This window comes from Chelonoidis abingdonii, chromosome 9 (assembly GCF_003597395.2).
Source record: "Chelonoidis abingdonii isolate Lonesome George chromosome 9, CheloAbing_2.0, whole genome shotgun sequence".
Classification (NCBI taxonomy): Eukaryota; Metazoa; Chordata; order Testudines; family Testudinidae; genus Chelonoidis; species Chelonoidis abingdonii.
Window position 1 is genome coordinate 14304417 of NC_133777.1, and position 25133 is coordinate 14329549.

The following is a 25133-nucleotide window of genomic DNA, read 5'->3' on the forward strand; positions in this document are numbered from 1 at the left end:
TGGTCATGAGGACATTAGAAATAATACTGTGAAAACTCTGAACACTGTTACTGATTAACAGTCTTTATTTGGTTTTATATAGTTCACCAATGCAGATATCATGGACTGCATTGGCATGGATTAGGCTGGATTATATCAAACCACAAAGATAGAGGAAGAAGAGCTGCAGCTTATTTTCCAATCTAGTAATGTGAGGTTCCTTTTGACTTAAAATGAAATTAAGTGGTATTAGATAAGATAAAAGAGATCTTAGCTCTATGTTATTCTGTATTTGAGTATACATATCTTTTTCTTTTTAAAATGAGATGAAAGAGCACCAACTGGGGAGTAATCTTGAAAGTCAGAAGCAATTCCAAAACAAAAGTAGTAAAATTGCTGTCTGCTATTCAAAACAATTATTTTTATTTCTTATAGCTCAGAATAGAAAAATACATTTCTTTTTACTCTTTTTGGTATTCAATATTTGTATGAAACAACTAGGAGAATGGACAAAACATCCTGAACAGAAATGCCAACAACATGCAAACAAACAGCTCTGTTCATCCTTCACAACTCCAGCGTTTCCAAAACAGTCCAGTGCTAGTCCAAGATCAGCTCAAGGATGAATAGCTGGTTGAAGCTGAATCCAAGCAACAGAGAGATTACTCCAGTTTAAAGAGAATTTGCAGCTACGTGCTGTCTCCTCCAGCTGAAGAGACATAGACTCATAGACTCATAGGTCAGAAGGGACAATTATGATCATCTAGTCTGACCTCCTGCACAAGGCAGGCCACAAAACCCTACCCATACACATTTATAACAACCCCTAACCCATGACTGAGTTATTGAAATCCTCAAAATTGTGAGTTCGAAGACCTCAACTGCAGAGATCCACCAGCAAGCGACCATGCCCCACGCTGCAGAGGAAGGCGAAAAACCCCAGGGCCTTTGCCAATCCGCCCTGGAGGAAATTCCTTCCCGACCCAAATAGGCGATCAGCTAAACCTGAGCATGTGGCAAGACTCACAGCCAGCACCGCAAGAAAGAATTCTCTGCAGTAACACAGTTCTCCTCCATCCAACATCCCCTCACAGACCATTGAGCAGACTTATCTGCCGATAATCCAAGATCAAATTGCCCAAAATTAAGCTATCCATCATAACATCCCTCCATAAACTTATCAAGCTTAATCTAAGCCAGAATTCTTTGCCCCCACTACTTCCTCGGAAGGCCGTTCCAGAACTTCACTCCCCTAAATGGTTAGAAACCTTCGTCTAATTCAAGTCTAAACTTCCTAATATCCAGTTGTACCATCGCTCGTGCCTACTTTAGTACTAAGCTTAAATAATTCCCTCCCTCCCTAACGTAATCCCCCTGATATATTATTATAGAGCAAGCATATCCCCCCGGAGCCTCTTTTGGCCAGGCTAAACAAGCCAAGCTCTTGAGTCTCCTTTCATAAGGCAGATTTTCCATTCCTCGGATCATCCAGTAGCCCGTCTCTGAACCTGTTCCAGTTTGAATTCACCTCTTAAACATGGGACACCAGAACTGCACACAATATTCCGGTGGGTCTCACCAGCGCCGTATTAAACGGCACTAACACCTCCTTCCTCTGCTGGAATATCTCGCCCGATGCATTCCAAAACCGCATTTGCTTTTTTAACAGCCATATCACATTGGCGGCTCATAGTCATCCTGCTAAAACCAATACTCCAAGGTCCTTCTCCTCCTCTGTCGCTTCAACTGATGCGTCCCAACGTATATCTAAAATTCTTATTATTAATCCCTAAGTGGCATGACTTGCACCTTTCACTATTATATTTCATCCTATTACTATACTCCAGTTACAAGGTGGTCCAGATCTTCCTGAAGATAGTTCCCGGTCCTTCTCCGTGTTAGCAATACCCCCCAGCTTCGTGTCATCCGCAAACTTTATTAGCACATTCCCGCTCTTTGTGCCAAGGTCAGTAACAAAAAGGTTAAATAAGATCGGTCCCAAAACCGATCCTTGAGGGACTCCACTAGTAACCTCCTTCCAGCCTGACAATTCACCCCATAATTAGTCAAATGAGTGCAATTTAGGAATGGTTCTGGATTCTCACTGATGCAAACAATGCATTCTGCTATCTATAGCTGGCTAGGTAAGTGTTCCATCCTAAGTGGTGACCTTGCCTCAATAGTACATGCCTTTGTTATGTCCCGATTGGATTACCACAATATAGTCTACCTGGGCACGATCAATGCTCAGGAAACTTCAGTTAGTACAGAACAGAGCAGCTCTTCTTAACAACTCAGGTTACCGCTGGAATATCAAACTTGTCCTCTGCTTGCTATAGTGGCACTCCATAGAATCTCATGTCAAATTCAAGATCTCCATCCTTATCTTCAAGACACTTAATAATCTGGGCCAGGACAGCTGAACAGTTGCCTACAACTCAAGGATGAGAACCGGGAACAACAACTGGAAGCATCTACTACAAGGGTAAAGTGTGCAGGAGATAGTGCTTTCTCAAGGGTTGATCTGAGACTGTAGAACAAAATCCTGCAGGATCTAAGAACCACCATAAATCCCAGCACCTCCTGTTCTAAGTGAAAAACACTCATCTCGACCTTGTTCTCACTAATAAGAGCACACAGCACAGCTTAAATAAGAATAAATTTTAAAAATTAAAAATAAATCTACACAGAATTTCCCCCTGCAGAGAGAAAGAAAGACAGAGCCAAGTGCCAGATGCATTACTGGTAGGTGAGACACAAGGTAGATGAGCTAACATTTTCTATTGGACCAACTTCTGTTGGTGGAAGGTACAAGCTTTTGTGCTAAACAGAGCTCTTCTTCAGGTCTGGGGAAGGAAACCAGAATGTCAGAGCTAAATACAAAAAAGCTCAAAAGCTTGTTTCTGGTCCAGTAAAAGATACTGCCTCATCAACCTTGTCTGAGCTAAATACCAGTCAGAACAGATTGTTAAGCATATGGGATAACACATGTTATAAGCGGGCACTAGAAATGAAGTGGGCAATTGAGGGTCAGTTGTTATGCATAGTGGGTTTGAAAAATATGCAATTAAGAGTAGCAGGTAAATCTGGTGTGTAACAACCAACCTTCAAATAACCACCTAACCGCATCATCAGAAGCAACCTCCCCACAGACCAGGATACATCAAGTCAAAGGGGCACTAGACCCTGCCAGGACAACAGATGCAAAACCTGCAGACATATTTCCACTGCTCGTATGATCAATATCACACAAACACACCTCTCAAGATCCATGGATCCTACATATGCTTATCACAACATGTGGTGAATATACTTCATCTACTGGGCCCAACAAGTATGTGGGTGAAACCAGACAAATATTACACTCTTTAATGAACTCACACACACACAAACGATAAAAGACAAAAACACTATCACCCACTTGCAAACAACTTTCACAAAGCGATCCCTCCTTATCTGGCCCGTGTAATTGTAATTGTAGCCATGTCAATCCCAGGATATTAGAGACACAAGCTGGGTGAGGTAGTATCTTTTACTGGACCAACTTCTGTTGGTGATAGAGACAAAATTTCGAGTCCACACAGAGATCTTCTTCGGGTCTGGGAAAAGTACTCCAAGCATCACAGCTAAATACAAGATGGAGATTGTTTAGCATAAGTAGTTAGCACATAGGGACCATTCAAGGAAGAGCGGTCTGTTAACACCTCTGTTTTATGCTTAACAATCTGTCCCATCTTGTATTTCAGTCTTTTTCTTTCCCCAGAACTGGAGAAGAGTTCTGTGTACCTCAAAAGCTTGTGCCTTCTACTAACATCTGGTACCTACTATCTTGTCTCTCTCATATCCTGGGACCAAAATGGCTATTGCAAACTATTGGTAGGTGCTCAGTTACCACAGTGGTGAACATGGGATGAGACCCCCCCAGTGAGAACAGAATTTACAAGATAAAAGCCGATAATAGTGTAAATCTCAGATACTGCATATTAAACTCTGAAAATTTATATTATAATAATAATAAATTATAAATATAAAATAATCATATTTACCATTGATCAATTTGTCAAAACAAGCAATGTCTTCCTTAGCTTTACTGTGTTAGAAATGCATTGTACATTTCCTCACAGCCGGTAAAGATTCACAGTTATAGTAGAACAATTTCTGCATGTGAAATCTCGAATATGGCTCAATACAAGTAGAATGCTAGGCAAAATTATCTGTTAATCTCAGAGATGACACAGTATATTCAGAACACAGAAACTACTATGCAATCTGTTACATATGTAAAATATTTTTCTAGGTCTCCAATATAACTAGTAAGCATTTGAGAGAAATAAGTTAAAGTAAATGTGAGTGTAAAACGTGAGAGGAAAGAGAAATTGGATCACAAAAATCTGCTGTGAACATCCATCTATAGTGCACTAACAATTCAATACTTACATCCACCCTACGGTAATTACAAACACACTAGGGGCCAAATTTTCAACCAAAACCACAAAAAGAGGGGTCACAAAAAGCTGCATTTTGTTCACAAATCTGGTAACTTCCTCTACAAACACATTTACAGAACCTAAATACACCATGTTTTTGCGGGAGTATCTTTTGCGTGCACAATAAAACAAACTGGTCCTATTCGCTTTTAACCACAATTCATTGTGTGTGTGCGCGAGAGAGAGAGAGACAGACACAAACACACATACACACAGATAAAGAGTGTAGGAAATGCAAACATGCATGCACAACACTCACCTCTTAAAAATCTGACAGTTGCCATAAATCTCTTAGCTTTTTAAAGGGTAACCACTATATATTCACACATTATATACACAGCATTCTCTCTCTCTCTCTCTCACACACACACACACACACACACACACGATATAAATTTAATATATTCCTTATGATACTGCTAATTTTGATTATCTTTTTTTAAATTGTGACAGGATTTCTTTATCTTTTTCTATTCTGATTTTTAAAAAAATCAGATTAATTTAAAAGAAGTTTATTTTCTTTGTATCAACACTGGCAGGGAGGGATAGCTCAGTGGTTTGAGCACTGGCCTGCTAAATTCAGAGTTGTGAGTTCAATCCTTGAGGGGGCTGTTCAGGGAACTGGGGTAAAAATCTGTTTGAGGATTGGTCCTGCTATGAGCAGGGATTGGGCTAGATGACCTCCTGAGGTACCTCCCTTCCAACCCTGATATTCTATATAATGGTGTTTTACACTCTGCTGGCTTTATAGCAGCAACTGCTCTAAAATTATTTTCACAACAATGCTGATACATTAGAACATTTTCACATCAAAATATTTATATTAAAATGAGACTTACATATTAATTTCAGTTTCTTTCAAAACATAAGAAAAACTCATAAAGGACACATACAGTTTCAGAGTCTAGCAGAATTATTCTTAATGTCTCCAAACTGGAACCAGGGGTTGGCAACCTTTCAGAAGTGGTATGCCGAGTCTTCATTTATTCACTCTGACGTAAGGTTTCACGTGCCAGTAATACATTTTAAATTTTTAAGAAGGTCTCTTTCTATAAGTCTATAATATATAACTAAACTATTGTTATATGTAAAGTAAATAAGGTTTTTAAAATGTTTAAAAAGCTTCATTTAAAATTAAATTAAAAATGCAGAGCCCCCCGGACTGATGACCAGGACCCAGGAGCGCCACTGAAAAACCAGTTTGTGTGCCGCCTTTGGTATGCGCACCATAGGTTGCCTACCCCTGCTCAAAAAACTATTACTGTAGTTAACTGACAGTCCCTTTTCTGTTTTTATACAGTATATGCAGCACAACTGTGATAATTACAAATATTATAGAAAGATCTGATTATAAATCCAAGTCTACCCTCTAGTGAGCAACATGAGTAAATCACTTTATGAAAAAAGTGACACTAGGATGGCATTATTTCTTTCTGTAACTCCATGAAGTGCAGCAAAATTTCCCCAAATTACAACTACAGTATTCTAATGACATGCAAATAACCAACATGGTAAAAATATGTTACAGTGTTAATTTATTTTTACATCAAGTTATTTATTTCACTATAGGAATACACTCCGGTTTGGTGAAAATGCCTATTTTAGATTTCTTTGTTTTGTTTCTCAATAGCAGACGGGAATGACAGAGAGTGAGCTCAATTAATTAATGTTTTTCGTTCATGTCATGTAGGCTCCACATAGAGCCCAACTGAGAAGAAAATAAGTAACTTCAGCTGTAAGAAGGAGAGGAGAAATATCACTGGCTTCACTATGGTGAAAGACTTTTGTACTTTCCTTTGCAGACAGCTTACTTTAGACATATGTTGTTTTATTTATCTATTTCAACCACTACTAAAAGCTAAGTCTTGCTCCTTGAACTAGTTCAAGATTTACCAATTCAGTGAAGGAACCACAGTCAAATGTAAAGGTCATCGGGAAAATACTGAAAAATGTGGAATTACCCATAGATAACACCAACATTTTATTGAACATATTTGCCTGTCTGAATCAATACTTCTGGATCCAGCAAACACTGTTTTTACAAAAGCAGCAGAGAATCCTGTGGCACCTTATAGACTAACAGACGTTTTGGAGCGTGAGCTTTCGTGGGTGAATACCCACTTCGTCAGACGCAGGTAGTGGAAATTTCCAGGGGCAGGTATATATATGCTAGCAAGCAAGCTAGAGATAACGAGGTTAGTTCAGTCAGGGAGGGTGAGGCCCTGTTCTAGCAGTAGAGGTGTGAAAACCAAGGGAGGAGAAACTGGTTCTGTAATTGGCAAGCCATTCACAGTCTTTGTTGAGTCCAGAGCTAAAAACAACAACAAGTTAACACAATTACCACAATAGGAGAAGTTTGTCCAGATATGCAAGGTAATCATCTCCCAGCATGCAGCCATAAGAAGGACTTAACCTTAGTAATGAGAAAAGAGGCTGTGTGGGTAAGATTTTGTCACAATTATTTTTAGTAAAAGTCACACACAGGTCATGGGCAATAAACTAAAATTAATGGATGCTCGCAACCACCTGTCTTTGACTTTTATTAAAAATAATGGGGGTGAGAATGATGTCACATAGGTTTCTGAAAGACACAATCTGTGACCTCTGACAAAATCTTACCGTTACTCTTAACGGAGTCTGAAGATATACATCAGGGTATAATCCTGAACACACTCTGGTTCTTTCCAGTAATTCAAAAATACTTACCCAACTAATCTGAAGAAGTGGGGAAGGTGGATGCAGCATATTGACACATACAGACAATTACCTCAATAAACCAATTACTACAATAACTTTCTCTTTTGAGAATTACCTATATGCATCCCCTCGTCTACAAATAGCAGTGACCCATCAGGTGAGAAAGATTTGAGAAATATTAAAGTGACTGCAACACTACTCCCCCAAGCTGGGCATCAAATCTAGATGCCAAATCAAAGGAGTAATGGTATGAAGAATGCAGAATTCCAAGTAATACCTTTGCATAATTAAATATGGAAGACTGCAAGAATGCATACTCTGGAAGGTGTCTTAGACCTAGTTGAGCCTAGTCTATCATTCCCAAATGGCTGACACTTACCAGCACTTGACAAATCACTCTGATCTATTTTGACCATCTTTTAGCAGAGATTACAGATTCATGATAACCGAAGCATGGGGCCTGAGTTCCCTGGATGTGAATATGGCTTGCAGAAATAACTGAGACAGAAGGTGCTCAGATGCCACAGTAGCAGGTGAGGGTAATTAAAAAAAGGGGAATGGAACAGAACAATAGATATTTGCAGTGAGGGCACCAACACCAGACCCCACTTAGGAAAGACTGGCCTAATCATAGGGTCTAGCCAGCCTGATTCCTCTGAGAGACCTTAAGACTTGAGGATTTTCAACAAAAGGGCCTGAGGACTGAGCATGTGGGACACAGAGTATGGTGACACCTGTCATGCTATGGTTCTGAAGTGAAATCCCTTGTCCATACTGAAGAAAACTCTGGGGTTTCTGTTGTTTTCTTGATCCTATGGAGTTTAACTGTGACAAGATGAGATGTAGACCAGACATGAAATCCTTATGGAAGTCTGTAGAGTCACAATCTCTTTGAAGGACAAACCAAGGGCAATTAACTTCACCCTCTCAATATCCATACTGTCAGATGGGAATGGTCTGAGTTGAATGGAGGATGAGACTTCCTTTTAAATCCCATGGATGGAATGAGAGTCTCTGAGATGCTTGAGACAGCTAGAATGTCCATCACTTCAGGAGAAAAATCTGTTGCAGGTCTAGTACGGATTTGAATTCTGGGACCTTCGGTATACCCCAGAAGTTCAGCAGCAGAGGAAGGTCTAGGAATCAGTCCTGGGTAGGAATCCCCCTAACGCACAGACTTGTGGAAGGAGAAGGAAAAGGAAAAGAAAACTAAATACTGAAAAAAGAAAATAAACAAATAGGAAAGTCTTCTAGGAAGCAGCAGAGACAGTTCTCTGTCTTGAGCCACAGGCATTGAGAAGAAACTGGAGCAACAGCAGATCTTCTCCTTCTTGCTTTGGAGCACAAGGTTGTATAGGTGTGCAGGCACAGACCCACAGACACTGCTGAGTCAAATCTCCAACTGAGTGCATTCAGGTACACACACATCCTACAGTGGAGCACCCACAGCAATATATACTAGAAGAAACAACTTTTTTCTGGTGAAAACCAGTTCTACTGCTCCTATTAACCAGAAAGTGAGAGATGTCATTCACCATCAGCTTGTATTTAATAGGATTGTTCCAGACTCAACATCCATCCGCCCAAGCGAAGGATAATTGCAACAATACCCTTTCTATGACCTCAGAAATTTCTTCAAAAATGGGCTCTCTCTTTGCCTTGACTCTATTTAGCCAACTGCACTATGTTGGGCAAGTGGTCCTGTTTACAAAACCATCCCATCAAAAATTCTGGCAAAATTATAGAGCGGAGAACTACTGGAATTTAAATTTGGCTTTAAAAGCTGGGATGGTAACAGATAAAAAGGAAAATAAGCTGAACTCCATTTGCTTGGCTGTAGACAGAGATTTTAGAATGAGTGCGGAAAGGGTATGACCTATCCCTGGAGCCTCCTGGAGGCATCTGAGCTCCTTTTTGTATTTGCAGGAAGAAAGATGCATGTCAACTGTGGTAAGAATACATTATTTGCATATGTCTTTTGAAAATATTTCTATCTATCAACATTAACCTAGGAATAACTGCAGGGAACACAGTTTACCTTTAGATAGATTCTTAACTAATATACACATGTCACAGAAGACTTAGAAAACACATATAAATATCCACACATCAAGTGAATACAGCAGATGTTGAGAATTATAAATACACACATGGTCACTTCTAGGTGTGACAGAAGGCGGACCCCATTGACTCAGAATGAAGAGGCCCAAAGCACACAAGGAAATGTGGCATGATCTACTAACTGATGTCCAAAAATGTTAATACATTTGCTATGTCCAGTAAAGTAATTAAGTTTCTATTCAGTTGATAATGTAGTTTCTACCACTACTGCAAATTAGTCAGAATCCTAATTTCATTTTCTGCATAATAAATCGAAGACTCCACAAAGCAAGCATATTCACCAATTTAATTTCATCTGTTTTTTCACACTTCAATTTTGAATTAAATCCCAAATTTAACAGATTAAAGCATAATCTAATCTAGCACTAACTAAAATAACTATTTTAATCCTGTAACCACTCATGCTTAATCATAATTGAAAAATAAATTTTGAAGTCTGCAAGGGGAAAAAAAAAAAATCAGGCAAATTGCTTATTCTTAAACTGAAATTTAAGAGAAACACTTTGTATCTTGATTACTTTAAAATGTTCTTTATTTCATTAAATAGCTCCAGAAAAAACTTCTCCCTTTAGGTTTGTTAAAATGCTGATGCACATAATTTTTGTAAAAGTGTGAGAGGATAACAAAGCTAGATGTTCATGCAATATGCCATTTATAAACCTTGAAATTATGCAAAGAAAATATACAGAGAATAAACTGAAAATGTTATCAGTATAAGGTATTTTCATAACAAAGATGGACACTACAAAATAATTAGTCTTAAATCTTACAATCCTTTTTCTAGGGGATTGGGGGGGAGGGAGGTTATGTATTGTGACAGACCCAAACCAGTGGGGTACAGGAGTCTGGTAGAGGGCAAATATACTGGTCACTGGGTGAGCAGTTTTCTGTTCCCTGAGTGACCAGAGCAGAGGCTGCACTAGAGTAATCAGGAACTTGCTAGAACCAATTAAGGCAGACTGGCTGATTAGAACACTTGCAGCCAATCAAGGCAGGCTAATCAGGGCACCTGGGTTTAAAAAGGAGCTCACTCCAGTCGGGGGGCCGGGGGGGAGCCAGAGGAGAGGATGTGCGTGTGAGCAGCTGGAAGCAAGAGGCACAAGGAACTGAGAGTGAGAGGGTGGGCTGGTGGAGGACTATGGAGTACGAGCGTTATCAGACACCAGGAGGAAGATCCTGTGGTGACGATGAAGAAGGTGTGTGGAGGAGGCCATGAGGAAGTAGCCCAGGGAGTTGTAGCTGTCATGCAGCTGTTACAGGAGGCACTATAGACAGCTGCAATCCACAGGGCCCTGGGGTGGAACCCGAGTAGAGGGCGGGCCTGGGTTCCCCCCAAACCTCCCAACTCCTGATCAGACACAGGAGAAGTTGACTCAGACTGTAGGGAAGATCACTGAGGTGAGCAAATCTGCCAAATAAGCGCAGGACCCACCAAGGTAGAGGAAGAACTTTGTCACAGTATGTATTTTTGTTTTTTTAAAATAACTACTCCCTTCTATGTTTCTCTTAGAATTCCAGGTCTAACTTCATAATTATTCTCCTTTAAAGCCTAAAAAAATTAAGATCTCCCAGAAGTTGTATCTGGAAGGAAACAAAGCATCAAGAGAAATTAATAAAGACTAAGATAATATAAAAAATTCTATAAAAATATCTTCAGTGACTAAATGTTTCCTAAGGGCTGTTCCAATATGTAAATAATAAAAGTTTTAAAAAAATAAGAAATCCTTATCTACATTAACTGTATTTTGCTTCTCTGTAATTTTCAGACAACTGGGGATATGTGAATTGCTTTAACTACTGTTTCCTTCCCTTGTAGCCTTTATCCATTAAATTTAATCATGTGGTTCAGGACTTCAATTATCTACTGTCATGCAACTGCTGTGCTTCAAAGAGTACATCATGCAATACATAAATGTGCACAAGATATGTAGGTCATATCTGTGACTGGGAGCTACTTTCACAAGAATTTCAACAGATCACTTATTTTCATATCATAGTCACTAAGATGTCTGAAAAACCACTATAACAACTACCTGCTGAACTCAATAAAGCACTCAGGTAACAGAGCTGACCTTGAATACTGAATACAGCAAGTTCCATAATTACTTATGAACATTAACATCTAAAATTAAAACAAAATGATCAAAATAAGATTTAGAAAAACAGTTGAAAAATTAGCTCCACATTAAAATATGTCTTTCTGATTCAGAGGTTTAATATTTTTCTGTTTGAAAGAGTATATTCTACTATTCCACTTTATCTGATTTTTAGTCTTCTTTTGGGATAAGCCAAGGAAGTATCGCTTAACAGAAGCCAATTTCCATGACCAGGGAAGCCATGGAACACCCCCACCATGAAATGTCAAGCTTCTGTACCTCTATAGAGACAATATCTGAGTGGCTTTGATACTTTTGAGTGTTTCTTACATTAAAACTGCTTTGATACTTTTCTTAGGTAAGTGACTCAATTTCAGTTCAACACCAGAGACACACAAAATATAATAAATCAGCTGGCAAATAAAATATGAAATACCTAATAAGCTACTTCCCAAAAGGACACTTTTATTAGAGCTGACTATTGTTATGGTTTCAATTTATCTAACACAATTATGTGAATGAACAGAGAATTTTATAATCTAGCTATCCAAAATTAATATTATTCATCAGATGTTGATAATTTTGGAAAGTGTACATAATACTGTTTGTTGGACTTTTGTGATGAAAACTGCGATTACATTTTAAGTAACTTACATTGTGTGCTTTTAGTATGAATAAAGACTATCTAGCTATTAATGGTTTTCATCTGCCAGATTGCTTGTATGGTGAATGACAAAACTGTCAAAATGTGCTAGTCCTTTGTTGAAGTGCTGTAATGTACTTATTTTTGTAAATAGGAGTAATTTGACTGCAGTTATGGAAAGAATGAAAAAACTACATACTATTCTACAAATGTTCTTTCCGCGGTGTTGTGATCTAATTTTCTTGCATGCATGTTTTACTACTCCAAAGAGTATAGGAAAGGACAGACAGTAGACTATTGTAAATTTTTCAAATGATAAAAATTTGGTTTGTTCTATAGTCATTTTTCTTTCTCAGAAAGGAAGAGTAAAGACCATTTTAGGATCTGAAACTGGACAAACAATATTTTAATTACAGATTATTAAAATAAACTTGAACTTATGTTGTAAGATCTCACCTGTTGTAAACTGCCCTTTTAATTTCTGAAATACAGGGTCTTGAGCTGTAGCCTGTGCTCTTCTAGCCAACGACTCTGAAGCTGCACTGGAAAACATAGTGGAGACATTTGACACATTCTCCAGTCCCACTCCAAAGGTACTGACCAACTTCTTGACAAAATTGAGTGTATGGGGAGTGATTTTGGCATCTGAAACTGCTCCACTTTTCTCAAAGGCAACTGAATAGCACTTTGCCAGGCCTTGCTGAAGCTGTCTAAGAACCTAATAAAACAAAAAAGTAGTATATGTTGTTAAGTCTTTTGATTTGACAGCAAATATACACTACTACTACAATGCAATGAAGTACTAGAATACAGCAAAAACAGAATACATTTCCTAATAGTAAAATTATCCTTTACAGTAACTCCTCACATAAAGCTGTCCCCGTTAACGTTGTTTCATTCTTATGTTGCTGATCAATTAGGGAACATCCTCATTTAAAGTTGTGCAATGCTCCCTTCTAATGTCGTTTGGCAGCCGCCTGCTTTTTCCACTGCTTGCAGGAAGAGCAGCCCATTGCTGCTAGCTGGTGGGGGCTTGGAACCAGGGTGGACCGGCAGCGTCCCTCTCAGCTCCCCGCTCCCCTAAGTTCTCTCTGCAGCAGCTGCCCAGCAGGCTAGCAATTGCAGCTGTCGCTCCCTCCCCCTGCCACGTGCTGCTCCTGCCCTCGCCTTGGAGCTGCTCCTCAAGACTCCTGCTTGCTGTGCAGGGGGGGGAGGGGAGGAAGAAGGAGGCTAATGTCAGGGTGTCCTCCTGCCCCCTGCTCCTACATCCTGCTTACCCCATCTTCTGTAGAGCAGGGGACACACAACAGGGCTCAAGACAGAGGGAGCTTGCTGGCAGCAGCAGCTGCCGTCTCAGCAAGCTGATCTAATTAACAAGGCAGTGTACTTAAAGGGGAAATGCTCATCTATTTCTCTCACACACAGAGTGTGTGTCTATGTCTCCAATGCTCTCTCCCCTCTCTCCATTCCTGCTGTCTTGTAGAGTGTGAGAGTTAACCGTTGAGGGCTCAGCCAATTGCTAGTTCATCATTTAGCAGTAAGGCATTTCCTGGAAAATATTTCACCCTCTGACTCCTCCACCTCAACCAAGGTTCACAATCATCATCACTGCGTACCAGTATTAAATTATTTGTTTAAAACAGAAAGAAAGAGAGAGAGAGAGAGAGAGAGAGAGAGAGCACGTGTGTATTTTATACATTAGTCTTTCGTCTGGTGAAAAAAATTCCCTGGAACCTATCTCCCTCATTTACATTAATTCTTATGGGGAAATTGGATTCACTTAAAATCGTTTCACTTCAAGTTGCATTTTTCAGGAACACAATTACAACATTAAGTCATAGTGAGGAATTACTGTACTTAAATCTAGATTATGAATCTTATGAATCTTTTTGCTTCCATTTCAATTACTGGAAGCAAGAGCTGGACCTTAAGTCAAAATACAAAAGAACTTTATTTGTAGCAGTGCCTGAGATGCTGTTTAGCAAAAGAATCATTAAATATTCAACATGGGCCTACTACTGACAGTTAAAGCGTTGAGTCTTTCCATTGAAAATTAGCAAATTATACAGATGTAGCAAGTAAAACGCATCACAAAATGTACTTTGTTCATTTGACAACTGTAATTTAAATTCTCAGTATTCTGGAATACATTAATAAACATGAGGGGTTTTTCATAAAATAATGAAGTGTTAGTAATAGGAGACCTTATTAAAGCCTATGTTATTAAATCTTTTGTGAGTAGGGGTAAGAAACAATCATTCTGGGAGGCAAGTGCTAAAGTCGATAATCTGGGTCAAGCAAGATTCCAATGTATTACACATGCTGTATTTACTTTTCAAAATACACAGATCAAATTTAATTCAGATTTTGTGCAGTAGCTCCCAATTCTACCTCACAAACCACATCTAAAGGGAAATGCAAAGAAACATAATGCAAGAATTTAAAGTGTCTCTTACAATACAAGATTCAGCTGGAATCCTACAATCTGAAGAAATATTTATCACACTAATTATTTCAGAGAGTTTTCCACAGCATCTACATCACTTTTAAAAATATAGAAATGATTAAAAGTTCTTACATCTGAAGGCAGAATTGTTAAGTTATTTTTTAATCAGACCAGTTTATTGTGCCGCAGTTTACTAAACAAACTCTTTAGAAAATACTGTCAGATATGAAAAATAAATAGTCTAGAAACATATTATACATCTAAATTTGATTTGTTTTTTATACATGTAAAGTAATTCCGAACGCTTATATTAAGTCCAAATACCTCTTCATGCCAATTCTCTCTGAACCAGACCATTTGATCTACAATGCCTTCCAGAGAAGACAAAAGCGTTGGATGCAGTTCTCGCTGCATATGCATAATTCGGCTGCAGCGCCACATAGGTGCAGTGGCTCTTATTGGCCCAGGATCTGATGCAGAATGAGATTGATTTCCTACTGAACTTGGCTGCTGTTGTCCAGAATCTGGAACAAAATCCAAACAGCATAGTTAACTTTCAGAGAACTATGAAACAGATGATTGCATGGTATTCAAAAAAATATACTGTCCTGAATTTGCTTCCAAGTTTTATAATTCAGTGGAAGCTTAAATCAAAATTGTTTACAAAATAATTTTGCTGCAAATGGTATTTTGTTGTTTCATAAAGATAAGAGCAAAATATACATTTTTTTAAAAATGAGCGAAGACTTGTACCTTTAAACTTTTTGCATTGATTTGTGCAATCCACTTCTTCTTAAAGTAAAAGGCAAAAGTTAAGATATTCAATTCCTTTCTGCTTTGATGAAACCTCATAACATAATTGGAACAACAGATGATCTAATAGCAACAGATACGAAATTTATCCTAAGGAACATCTCTTTTACTAAAACTAAATTTCTTGTACAAAGACCACTGAATGATGATATAATTAATCAGTGAATTTCAGGGTATGAGCTTGCAACTTACTAAATGATGAGACACGGTTTCAAATGATACCATATGACTTAAGAGCACTGTTTATGAGCAGTGTTTAGGAGTTAAAAAGTATGAGGTAGAGTCAAGAGAAAAATGATCAGCTATCGATTATACATGCAGTGATATCATTATTAAGGCAGAATTTTGCATTGGAAATTAATGTAATGAAACCCATAAAAAGGGAGTATACAACTAATATCAAGAAATAAAATGTAATTTTAGTATTACTGTATGTGAACATTTTCCTCTTTGTAGAGGTATACACCCAGGAAAATAAGATGTTACTTAAATACTGTCCTTTAACATGTATGCAGAAATTAAATACACTGACTCACAAGTGAAACGGGTGATTATCTAAACAATGCACTTGTAACCAAAACCAGCAAAACAACAACTAGAACAAAAGGAAAGATTTAAATTGTTCAAATAGTTTTCTTGGGAGCTATTCTTGAGAGACTACATGGGCCAAAAGAACAACTAGGTGCTGTGGAATTGCTTAATATGGTAATGCTTCACAGGGATTGGTCCTTGAAAATACAGTGTACCAGCAAATTTGAGAGAGTATTTACAGAGAAAGTTAAATTCAAAGTAAAAATTTAGAGAGTATATATAGCAGAAAGTTTATCTTAAACACCAGCACATGCACTGAAAGAACTACGTTCATCCAACAGGTAATGTGACCTATGCATCCAATCAAAACTAACCAAAAGTAAGAACAGCTTCCTGGTTAATACTGTGGACTGGAACTTTGGAGACTGGGTTCAGTTATTACTCTGACAGACATCCTGTGTGTCTTCAGGTGACTCAACCTCTATGCCTTAGTTCCCCATTTGCAAACTCAGGATAACAGCACTTTTGTAAATCACAAGGGTTTTATGAGGATAAAAATCCATGAATGATTGTGCAGCTCTCTGATATTACAGTAATTTGACTGAATATAATCAATATATTCAACAACATTGTAAGGTATTCATAGATAATTGCACACAGATATATGCTAAACCCAAACAAGTTTACCATTAATTACTCCCTTAGCTCTAAGCATTGATAAATAGCTATCCTTCCTAGTGAACTTGATTTACCAGGAAGTTAGGGAATCCCTACTGGAGAGACAAAGTTGCAGCTGCCAATTGAGCAGAGTGAATTTTAGTACTAACAACTCACCACTTTTGTAACGCTCTCGTTGTTCTATCTTCAGTGTCAAATAGAGGGTCCTGATAGGAAAGTAGACAGCCTGGGGATAGACTCTTCCCACCTATTTGAATATAAACACAGAGGAAATAATATTCAGTATTTTGTTGGTTTACAAAGAGAATCTACAAAGAATATACAAGAGCTCAAGTATATACCTAAGCAAGTGCATTTCAATAACTCCCTGATTTATTTAGAATTTATCATTAAAGCTCATTTCAGCAACAACAAAATCCAAACAAAAAAAGAGAGTAGAGTCACAGAAACGACACAGTGCATCTCTGCACACTGTAGTAAGCGATATCTAATTAGGATCCCCACTACTGTATTGCCTAATAAATCTGGAAACAGCATAATGCAAGAGTACCTGACCAGCTCAAAGATCTTACTCGTGCACATAATAAAAGAAAAACAGACATACCACCACCAGTTAGTCTTTAAATTAGGCCACAATTCCCAATGAACCCAATGCCACGTGGTAGCTGGGCCCATTAAAGAGTAACCTTACTCCACATAATTGAAGTACTGAATGTGAAAAATAGCCACTTAATGTAAAGGGACATCACTTTCACCAAACAAAGGCTTTATGGCTCCTACAGAAAACTGAGTACACATTAACATGAAGCTTTTGCCTTTAAATCTATAAACCTCAGTCCCCATTACATGAGCAGAACAATGTACCTAACTTGACCAAATGATGTAGGCAAGCATAAAATAAGGCAAAAAAGTTTCTCTCACCATACTTTTTTTCTTAAAAATATACCGTCCTTACATTTAAACGAGCAAGATATGTACAAATAATCTTAAAATGTCCATATGTAACTGAACAGAGATTACTGACATGATATATATACTTTCCATGGAGTCAATCCAGGAATAAATGATTTTATGAGAAGTTTATCTGTGGTAAATATCTCATTTCTAATTAAGTTCATTTTTTAACTTCTTCTGCAGCCTTAAGCCCACAAATCCATAATGCATAAAACTTGTATAACACCTTCCATCCTATAATCAGGAAAGGAAAAAATTTCAAAAGCATTTAAGTGACTTATGGACCTAAGCCCAATGACTTTCAATGGGACTTGAGGTCTGAAATCACCTAGCACTTTTGAAAATTTCACTAAAAAGAGCTTTATAAATACTGAGCCTCAACAAGTTGGTGAAATAAGTTTTATTCTAAGGCATCAATCCTCAGTATACAGCTGAACTCTCGTTTTGAAAGACATCACCACCAAGATACAATGAAATCAGGATGCCCCCAAATATTCCGCTTCCTCAAGGCTGCAGGGGAGTCTGTCTCTCTTCTAAATCTCCATTTTATAGTAATTCTGCTATCTTACATGTCTTTTGAAAACGCAGTAATTCTCCGTTAGTACCCTAAAAAAGGTTGGGACAAGGGCAAACATACAGAGAGTGGGAGCACTGCAAAAATGGACAGGGAGTCACGAGAAAAGGGATGATTTTTCCCCTTTGCCAGGATCCAGGGGACTGAGGGGACATTGTAGCCTGGAGCAGCCTAGGCTACAACACAGCCAGCTATCATGACTTCATACATTAGCCTGCATCTTAAAAGGGGTTTTCAATCATGTTAAGATAACTTGATTGAGCTAGCACAATTGTAACACACATCAGGACAGGGCCTAGGTGGTTAAGAAGGGTACGCTTGACCATGAACAGCTAAGATATTTTAAACTGGTCTATACTAAGTGCTAACTCATTTTCAAAACACTAAACCATCACATTCTAAAACATGTTAACACATTTACCTAAAACAAAAACAAAAAATCCCTCAAAACCATTCCTTCCCCCAACCACTTTTTTTCCTAGTCTAAACAGGATCCTAGCTTCAGTAACCATTTTTGCCCATTTCTTAAGGTGGGAATTAAGGGTGAGGTGGCACAACGATAGCTCAGTTTTGCATCCAGGGCCAAAAGAATGGACACAACCCTCTTGTGAAGATTGCTGGACAGGCTACAAGAAAAAAAAAATCCCTTGACACCCATTTTACAGATTGGTAAACTGAGGCACATGGCTTTAAGTGCTTTATCCAAGATTATACAACAAATCACTGAAAGACCTGAATCCACCAGTTTAGATTGAACTCCTCAAACCTCATTGTCACTTCTCCAATCATTTAGCAATGCCATCTCTGAATAAAATTCCACATAGGCTTTGCTTATAATTCTTGCAGGACTAGGTATTTTTTTTTAATTTTTAACCAGCATCTCAAACTACCTTGACTCTTCTCATAAAAAAACCAAAACACAAACCCCACCAAAACATGATTGCTTTTTAAATCACTTTAAAGCAAAACCAGAACAATTCTTCAATTCCTAATCCTGCATTATATGCATAATTTAACTGTGCATTTTCAAACATGGGCAATTATGTTCATAACAATGTAATACGGAGTACAACTCCAGAGGGAAAGTTGTAATGTTTTGTTGCAGACATGGTATACAATATTAGTTTATTTAATCTTGTTTTATCAAAAATTCATTTTGAAATTAACATAGCCTGTTTACATGGAAAAAATGGAGAAACATGTTCATACTTGTACACGTCATGAAATCTTGAAATCTTAACACTTCCTTCATTTTGCTTTAAAAATACTTACAGGACCTAATCTTACAAAAATATAATATGAACAACAAGGAAGTAGAAATTATCATCTGTACCATACATCCACCCTACCTGACTAATGAGGTTCAGAAGAAGCTTGCCCTCTGAGCCAACCAAGCATGTTAATAACTGTGGAATCCAAGCCAGCCATTGGATAGGTGGGACACCAATACAATACTTGTCTACTGCATCTGCTAGTGTGTTCTTATCATCATCAAAACTCAGAAGCCAGAGAACCTAAAAGCAAAAAAAAAAAAAAGCTTCAAGCTGAACTTGTATCTTTCCGATATTAAGTATTTTCAAAGGCTGATGTATAGAATCTGATTGCTAGTAATTTACATATTTCACCCATAAATAACTGTTTAGATTTCTAAATATTAACCAAAAAAAGTTACAGCAGAAGAAAGCCCTGCATAGCTAACCATATTACACAAGGCAAACTACAGTAAATGAAAAAACCTATCAAACTGTCATTTACAAAAGTGAATCTGCACAGTCTGTGGAAACCACACAATCATTAAAGAAATACGTCTATTGTATTTTATATTAGAGAACAAAGAACTTCCAAAAAAAGAAAACTTCAAAATGATACATCCTCAGAAAAATCCTTCAACTGTATGAATAAAGATTGGAGATGGAGGTACATTCTGCAAAATCATCAATTATCTGATTTTATTTATGCAAATACATGTTAAGAGCATTAATTGAATCGAAACATTTTCGCTTATGGATATGTTAAACCATCCATAGTGGCAACTGCATCTTCAAGAGATCAACTTGCAAACTACGTCCCCTTCACAACTGCATGAAATCAACTCCTCTTCCATTGTCTTCTGAAGCAACTACAGACTCCATTTATATGGAAAAGTAAAATATTTAATATATTTTACATTATTTGTGATAAATAATATAGTTATTTTAATCTTTCATTTCATTTTACTATAAACGAAGAAAGACAGAGACACAAAGACAGAAAGAAAGAGGCGCCCCCCCCCCCCCAAATATTGACTAGTTTTAATTTAATAACTGTGGTAAAAAAAAACAACCAACCCCTTGTAATTGGTATTACTGAACAAAATAATATGGACAAAAGCAAATTCAAGATGATTTTCAAGGGCAAGACATCTCCTGTGCAGATTTCTCTTTGCATAGCGGACTGGAAATGCAGCTGGAGGAGATAAATTTAGTCCTTACAACACTCCTATAGTATAAGATGGATTTTGGAGAGCTGGAGTCCAAAATTATTGATGCAGTTGCCCTGTGCCTCAACAGCAGTAGTAGCAAGAACTATGCAGATTGGGGAGGTTGATTTTAAGATCTTATCCAACAGGAAGTACCCTTCATCTGGACTCTCATTGGTCTGACTGGAAGAGGGGCCAAGAATAGTCTCCTCCTTTATGCTGAGAGGGCTGGGACTGATACAGTCACTGATCCATACTGAATTAGACTGAAATATTGCCAGGTAGTATTACTTACTTTCTGAAGCTTATTAAGCAGTGAAAGTTGTAGCATATGTGTAAACCAAACCAAACGCGTGTTGCATCTTATTCATCTGTGCTGTCCTCATCAATGCCGACATCCCAAGGAACAACTTGGTTTTTACTACGCAGCTGTACAATAGCCATTTCTTAAAAAACACATTTTCTAGGTCCTACCTTTGCTAAATATTTTCTTGATTTGCTCTCATTCTGATGGCGACATGCATGCAGGTAGCAAGTAATGGCAGACACTCCTAGGTGCAGCTGACGTTCTTTCACGAAGATATTCTCCAAGTAGTCACCCCACATTGCCCAAGCCTTCACTAACACATCGTGCATCTGCACAGCTGCAGAAAAAGCTTTGTTTGCTTCTTCAGACCTGCAGGATAATAGTAAGTGACTAATCTGAATATTTATTTTACCTTAATAAAAGCTAAGTTGTGTAATAATAAGTAACACAGTAATAACAAACATGGCACTCAACCTGGTTATTTTCTTAATACTGAACTGCATTTTTATTATTCAGTTCTCTAGTAATGAGGTTTTTCCCCCACATTGTTACTTTCCATGAGCTTTCTTATGCATAGTTGAATGTTTATTAAAATAAATGTTTCATAATAGATATACTGAGATAATGTTAAAAGGTCTATATTTACCATTGATTGGAAAACTGAAAAAAATCTTCCTATTAAAAAAAACAAACAAAACAAAAACGACCTGTATTTTCAAGCAAACTCTCCTAGCAAATAATGAATAGGGAATTAAATATAACAGCCATTCTTTAGAATTCATCTGATCCTGCCACTTATCCTCTCATCCCTTGAAGTCATGATCATCTATCTCCTAATGATCTTCAAACAATGTTAGAATTAGTCTCCTACTACAAAGAGAAAAATTACAATTCACTGTTTATCACATGTATACATTATGTCCCTTTTGTTTAATTTCATTGTGAGAATTCCACACACCTCCCCTCATTTTTCTGTGAAATTCTCTCTCATGCTTGTTTACCTAGCAGCAGGAATGGTATAAAACTGACCCAGTTCTAGCTGATTTCATTTAACTAGGCCACAGGGAAAGAATGTTGTCCAGTCATGATCTTTAGTTGGGGGGTAAAGAGAAGCAAAAGCTAGTTTCCCACATTAACATTTTCCCCCAGAAGCGCTTCAATCTCAACTGAGACTTGCTCCCATGCTGCACCAGCACAGAGTGATTCTGCTGTGTCTCAGAAGCAGCAGGGGAAACTAATCAGGAGCAAATCACTTTCACTACTGTTGCAAGGCAAACAAGCAACACTTCTTTGCAATACTGGTGGAAAGAAAAGGTGGGGAAATGACACAGGAAGGGTGAAGGAAGGGAGGAAAAACTGGGAGGGGGAAAAAAATTCAGAGGATGTCAAGGGGAGAAGTCAGATTGGAAATGTATTGATATGACATCCAAATTCCTTGTCCAGCACATTCAGGACACGGAGATGAAACTCACATGAACAAATGTGAGAGAGATTTTTCCAGAAAACTTACGGGAAGAGTGTGGAATTCCCATACTGAAATTAATAAAGCAACAAAATCAACATGATCCGAAAATGACTCCTTCCATTTCTTCACAGCCAGAACATGTGGCTTTCTGGAGAAAAGGTGAAGGGGGATTGAGGAGGATCACAGATCTCTGACATATACTTTAATTTCAGGAGAGACACAAAAATGAAGGTTTTGGCAACTAAAAGGTTATTGAATTCACAGAGTCAGATTCCAAGACCTGAGGGGACACTGTGATGTTTGAAAACTCCCTGTGTAGTGTAACAGACTGCCTGTGTAGTGTAACACAGGTCATAGAACTCCCCCGAAAATTGATAACCTTAAGACCTTAAACGTTTCCCATTCTGATTTTTTCCCAAATACAGAGGGTTGTGCATATGGTGCCAATTACCCCAATATATATTAAACTCTTGAATCTGTATAACACGGTGCATACACTAAGTACATTTCAAGCAAAACAATTTTAATAAATAAGAGATGAAAGACCTTACTTCAGCATCAATTTTTATCCTTCTCACACGCATACAGCAACACTGAAATGAGGAATCTTTCAAAGCATTTTGGGTCCTTTGATATAGAAGTGCTTGAAGATAAATACATTCCTCTTACTAGATAACTATAGCACTGTTCGTTCCAATACTTAAGTATTGCTCATGTTTCTCTATTAACAGTGAACCTTAAAAATCTCATTTTAATACAAAAATATGAATATTTAATTCAGAAGACCACTCAACTTGTAATCATCTGTAGCAATACAAAAACTAAAGTGACGAGCATTAGGGAAAAATCATGACTTAAATGAAAATAACCTTGCCCGTCAAATAGCTTATTAAAAAACTATATTATTACCCTCAATATTACACAGCCACTTAATTTTCCTCCAATAGCTTTCCACGTCCTAGGTTGTGCAGTCTTGAAACAGATTACTATGAGTGCAGTTTGATAAATGACTCTCTTTATCACTACCTTCCATTTCTACCAACCAGCTCTGTCCCTAGTCTTCCCTTTCTCTCCTCTTTCCTGTATTATCTATCACTCTGACACCTCCATGACTCTTTATACTACCTCTATCACCTTGTTCACAGAGTGGGCGGCAAAGGGGGATGGTACACCCACAGGTGACCTTTAACTTCCAGTTCAGTTTATACGCAGCAAAGAGTTCACTCATTCACTGTTCAATGCAAAACTGCCACTTTCATTTTGCTAAATTGTATGAGACAAACACATTATGGAAATTCTACACTTAATTTGGTATAGTTTTGCAAAAACAGAGAGGAGTAAATATCTTATAATTGCATTTAAAAAACTTACTCTTCTACCCCATAAATCTACTTGGATTATAGACAGACAGCATTATTTATTTCATCTGCACCCTTTAAAAATTTAAACTGCCCGTCTTTCAGATGAAGTGTAAAAACTAAGGCCCATTTGTGGCCATTAAAGATCCTCTTGCACTTCCCATCAAAGTAATTACATTCTGCCTGTTTAAAATTCCCTGCAGTTTTCATTGGAGAAGACAGTCATCATTTCCTGCCCTGATCTGTTGTGTAGTATTGCAGTGTACAGTTTAAAAGGTGATGAATTTCACTTAAGGAGTGGCTACATTGTACTGGTGAGTGAAGTGATTCCCTTACATAAAGCATGCAAAAATAATGCCTTTATAAACGTGTATGCAAATTCCTGATGAATTCTGCGGAAACTGCATAGTTACCACGGGACAAAATTTGACCTATAGCTTGTAAATTAGTTTGCCTTCTGGATTAAAGGTGCCGAATCCTTCCCAACAGTAATAAAATACTTATTTAACATGAGGGGAAAAAACAGGTGGCAGGTATCTGTTTGAAAGAAAGCCTTAGAATTGAATGTTTTTAATCAGGCAAGACCTTTGCAGTGTGTATCAACCCAGGAATGAAATTAACTTATGGGACTTACCGGTATTCAGGGTTGGGGTCCTGAGTTGGGGAGGAAAGTGGGGGGACAGCCCCATGGTAGCTGTAGTGGCAGCCAGGAGCCCCAGGGTTCTGGCGGCACTTGAAAGGGCCTGGTGCTCCTGGCCGCCACCGCTTCTCCAAGCCTCCAGCAGCAGGGCTCTGGCAGCGATTTAAAGGGCCAGGGGCTCCAGCCACTGCCAGGAGCCCAGGGCCCTTTTAAATTGCTGGTCTGAGGAACCTGCCCCCTGCCAGTACAGTCAGCTGTGTATCAGCTCTTGCTGGTAGGCCATACCGGACCATATCGGCTCACTTACACCTCTGTATCAAGCTTGTAATATGATTATTTGAAAAGAGTTTGTGTGATTTACACTACTTAGACAACGTGGCAGTGCCATATACAATTTGCTGTATTTTGTCACCATTTTATTTCTTATTCCTTTAATAGCTATTGTTTAAGAAAGGGATGTATAGTGAACAAAAGCTACAGAAAAAGCAATACCACTTTTGTTGAGCAGACAGCTCTGAGTTTATGGGTTGAGCAGGATTTTTTCATAGGGAGTAGGGATAGCTCAGTGATTTGAGCATTGACCTGCTAAACCCAGGGTTGTGAGTTCAATACTTGAGGGGGCCATTTAGGGATTTGGGGCAAAATCAGTACTTGGTCTTGCTAGTGAAGGCAGGGACCTAGACTCAATGTCCTCCGAGGTCCCTTCCAGTTCTATGAGATAGGTGTATCTCCATAAATTATAAGCGAACTGCTTTCTCAAAGTAATTCTCTACCCAAAAACTTATTTAGTCATATTGATGTCTCCTTTTTGGCAGATCCTACCTTATTATATTATATTTATCATACAAGACAATCAGAATGGACTATGCAAAGAACTCGGCAGAGA

The 25133-nt window shown here is 38.1% G+C and overlaps 1 protein-coding gene across 10 annotated transcripts in view; it reads right to left on the reverse strand.

The window, feature by feature from the left end:
* Window positions 1-25133, reverse strand: part of TRRAP (transformation/transcription domain associated protein) — a 157679-nt gene that overhangs the window by 18758 nt on the left and 113788 nt on the right. For all 10 annotated transcript variants that reach the window (XM_075069218.1, XM_075069223.1, XM_075069222.1 and 7 more), the window contains 5 exons: window positions 20952-21153; window positions 19369-19533; window positions 16648-16738; window positions 14794-14993; window positions 12480-12741 (listed from right to left, as the gene is read on the reverse strand). In XM_075069218.1, coding sequence (XP_074925319.1) covers window positions 12480-12741; window positions 14794-14993; window positions 16648-16738; window positions 19369-19533; window positions 20952-21153 — 920 coding nt within the window. The remainder of the gene's footprint in view (window positions 1-12479; window positions 12742-14793; window positions 14994-16647; window positions 16739-19368; window positions 19534-20951; window positions 21154-25133) is intronic.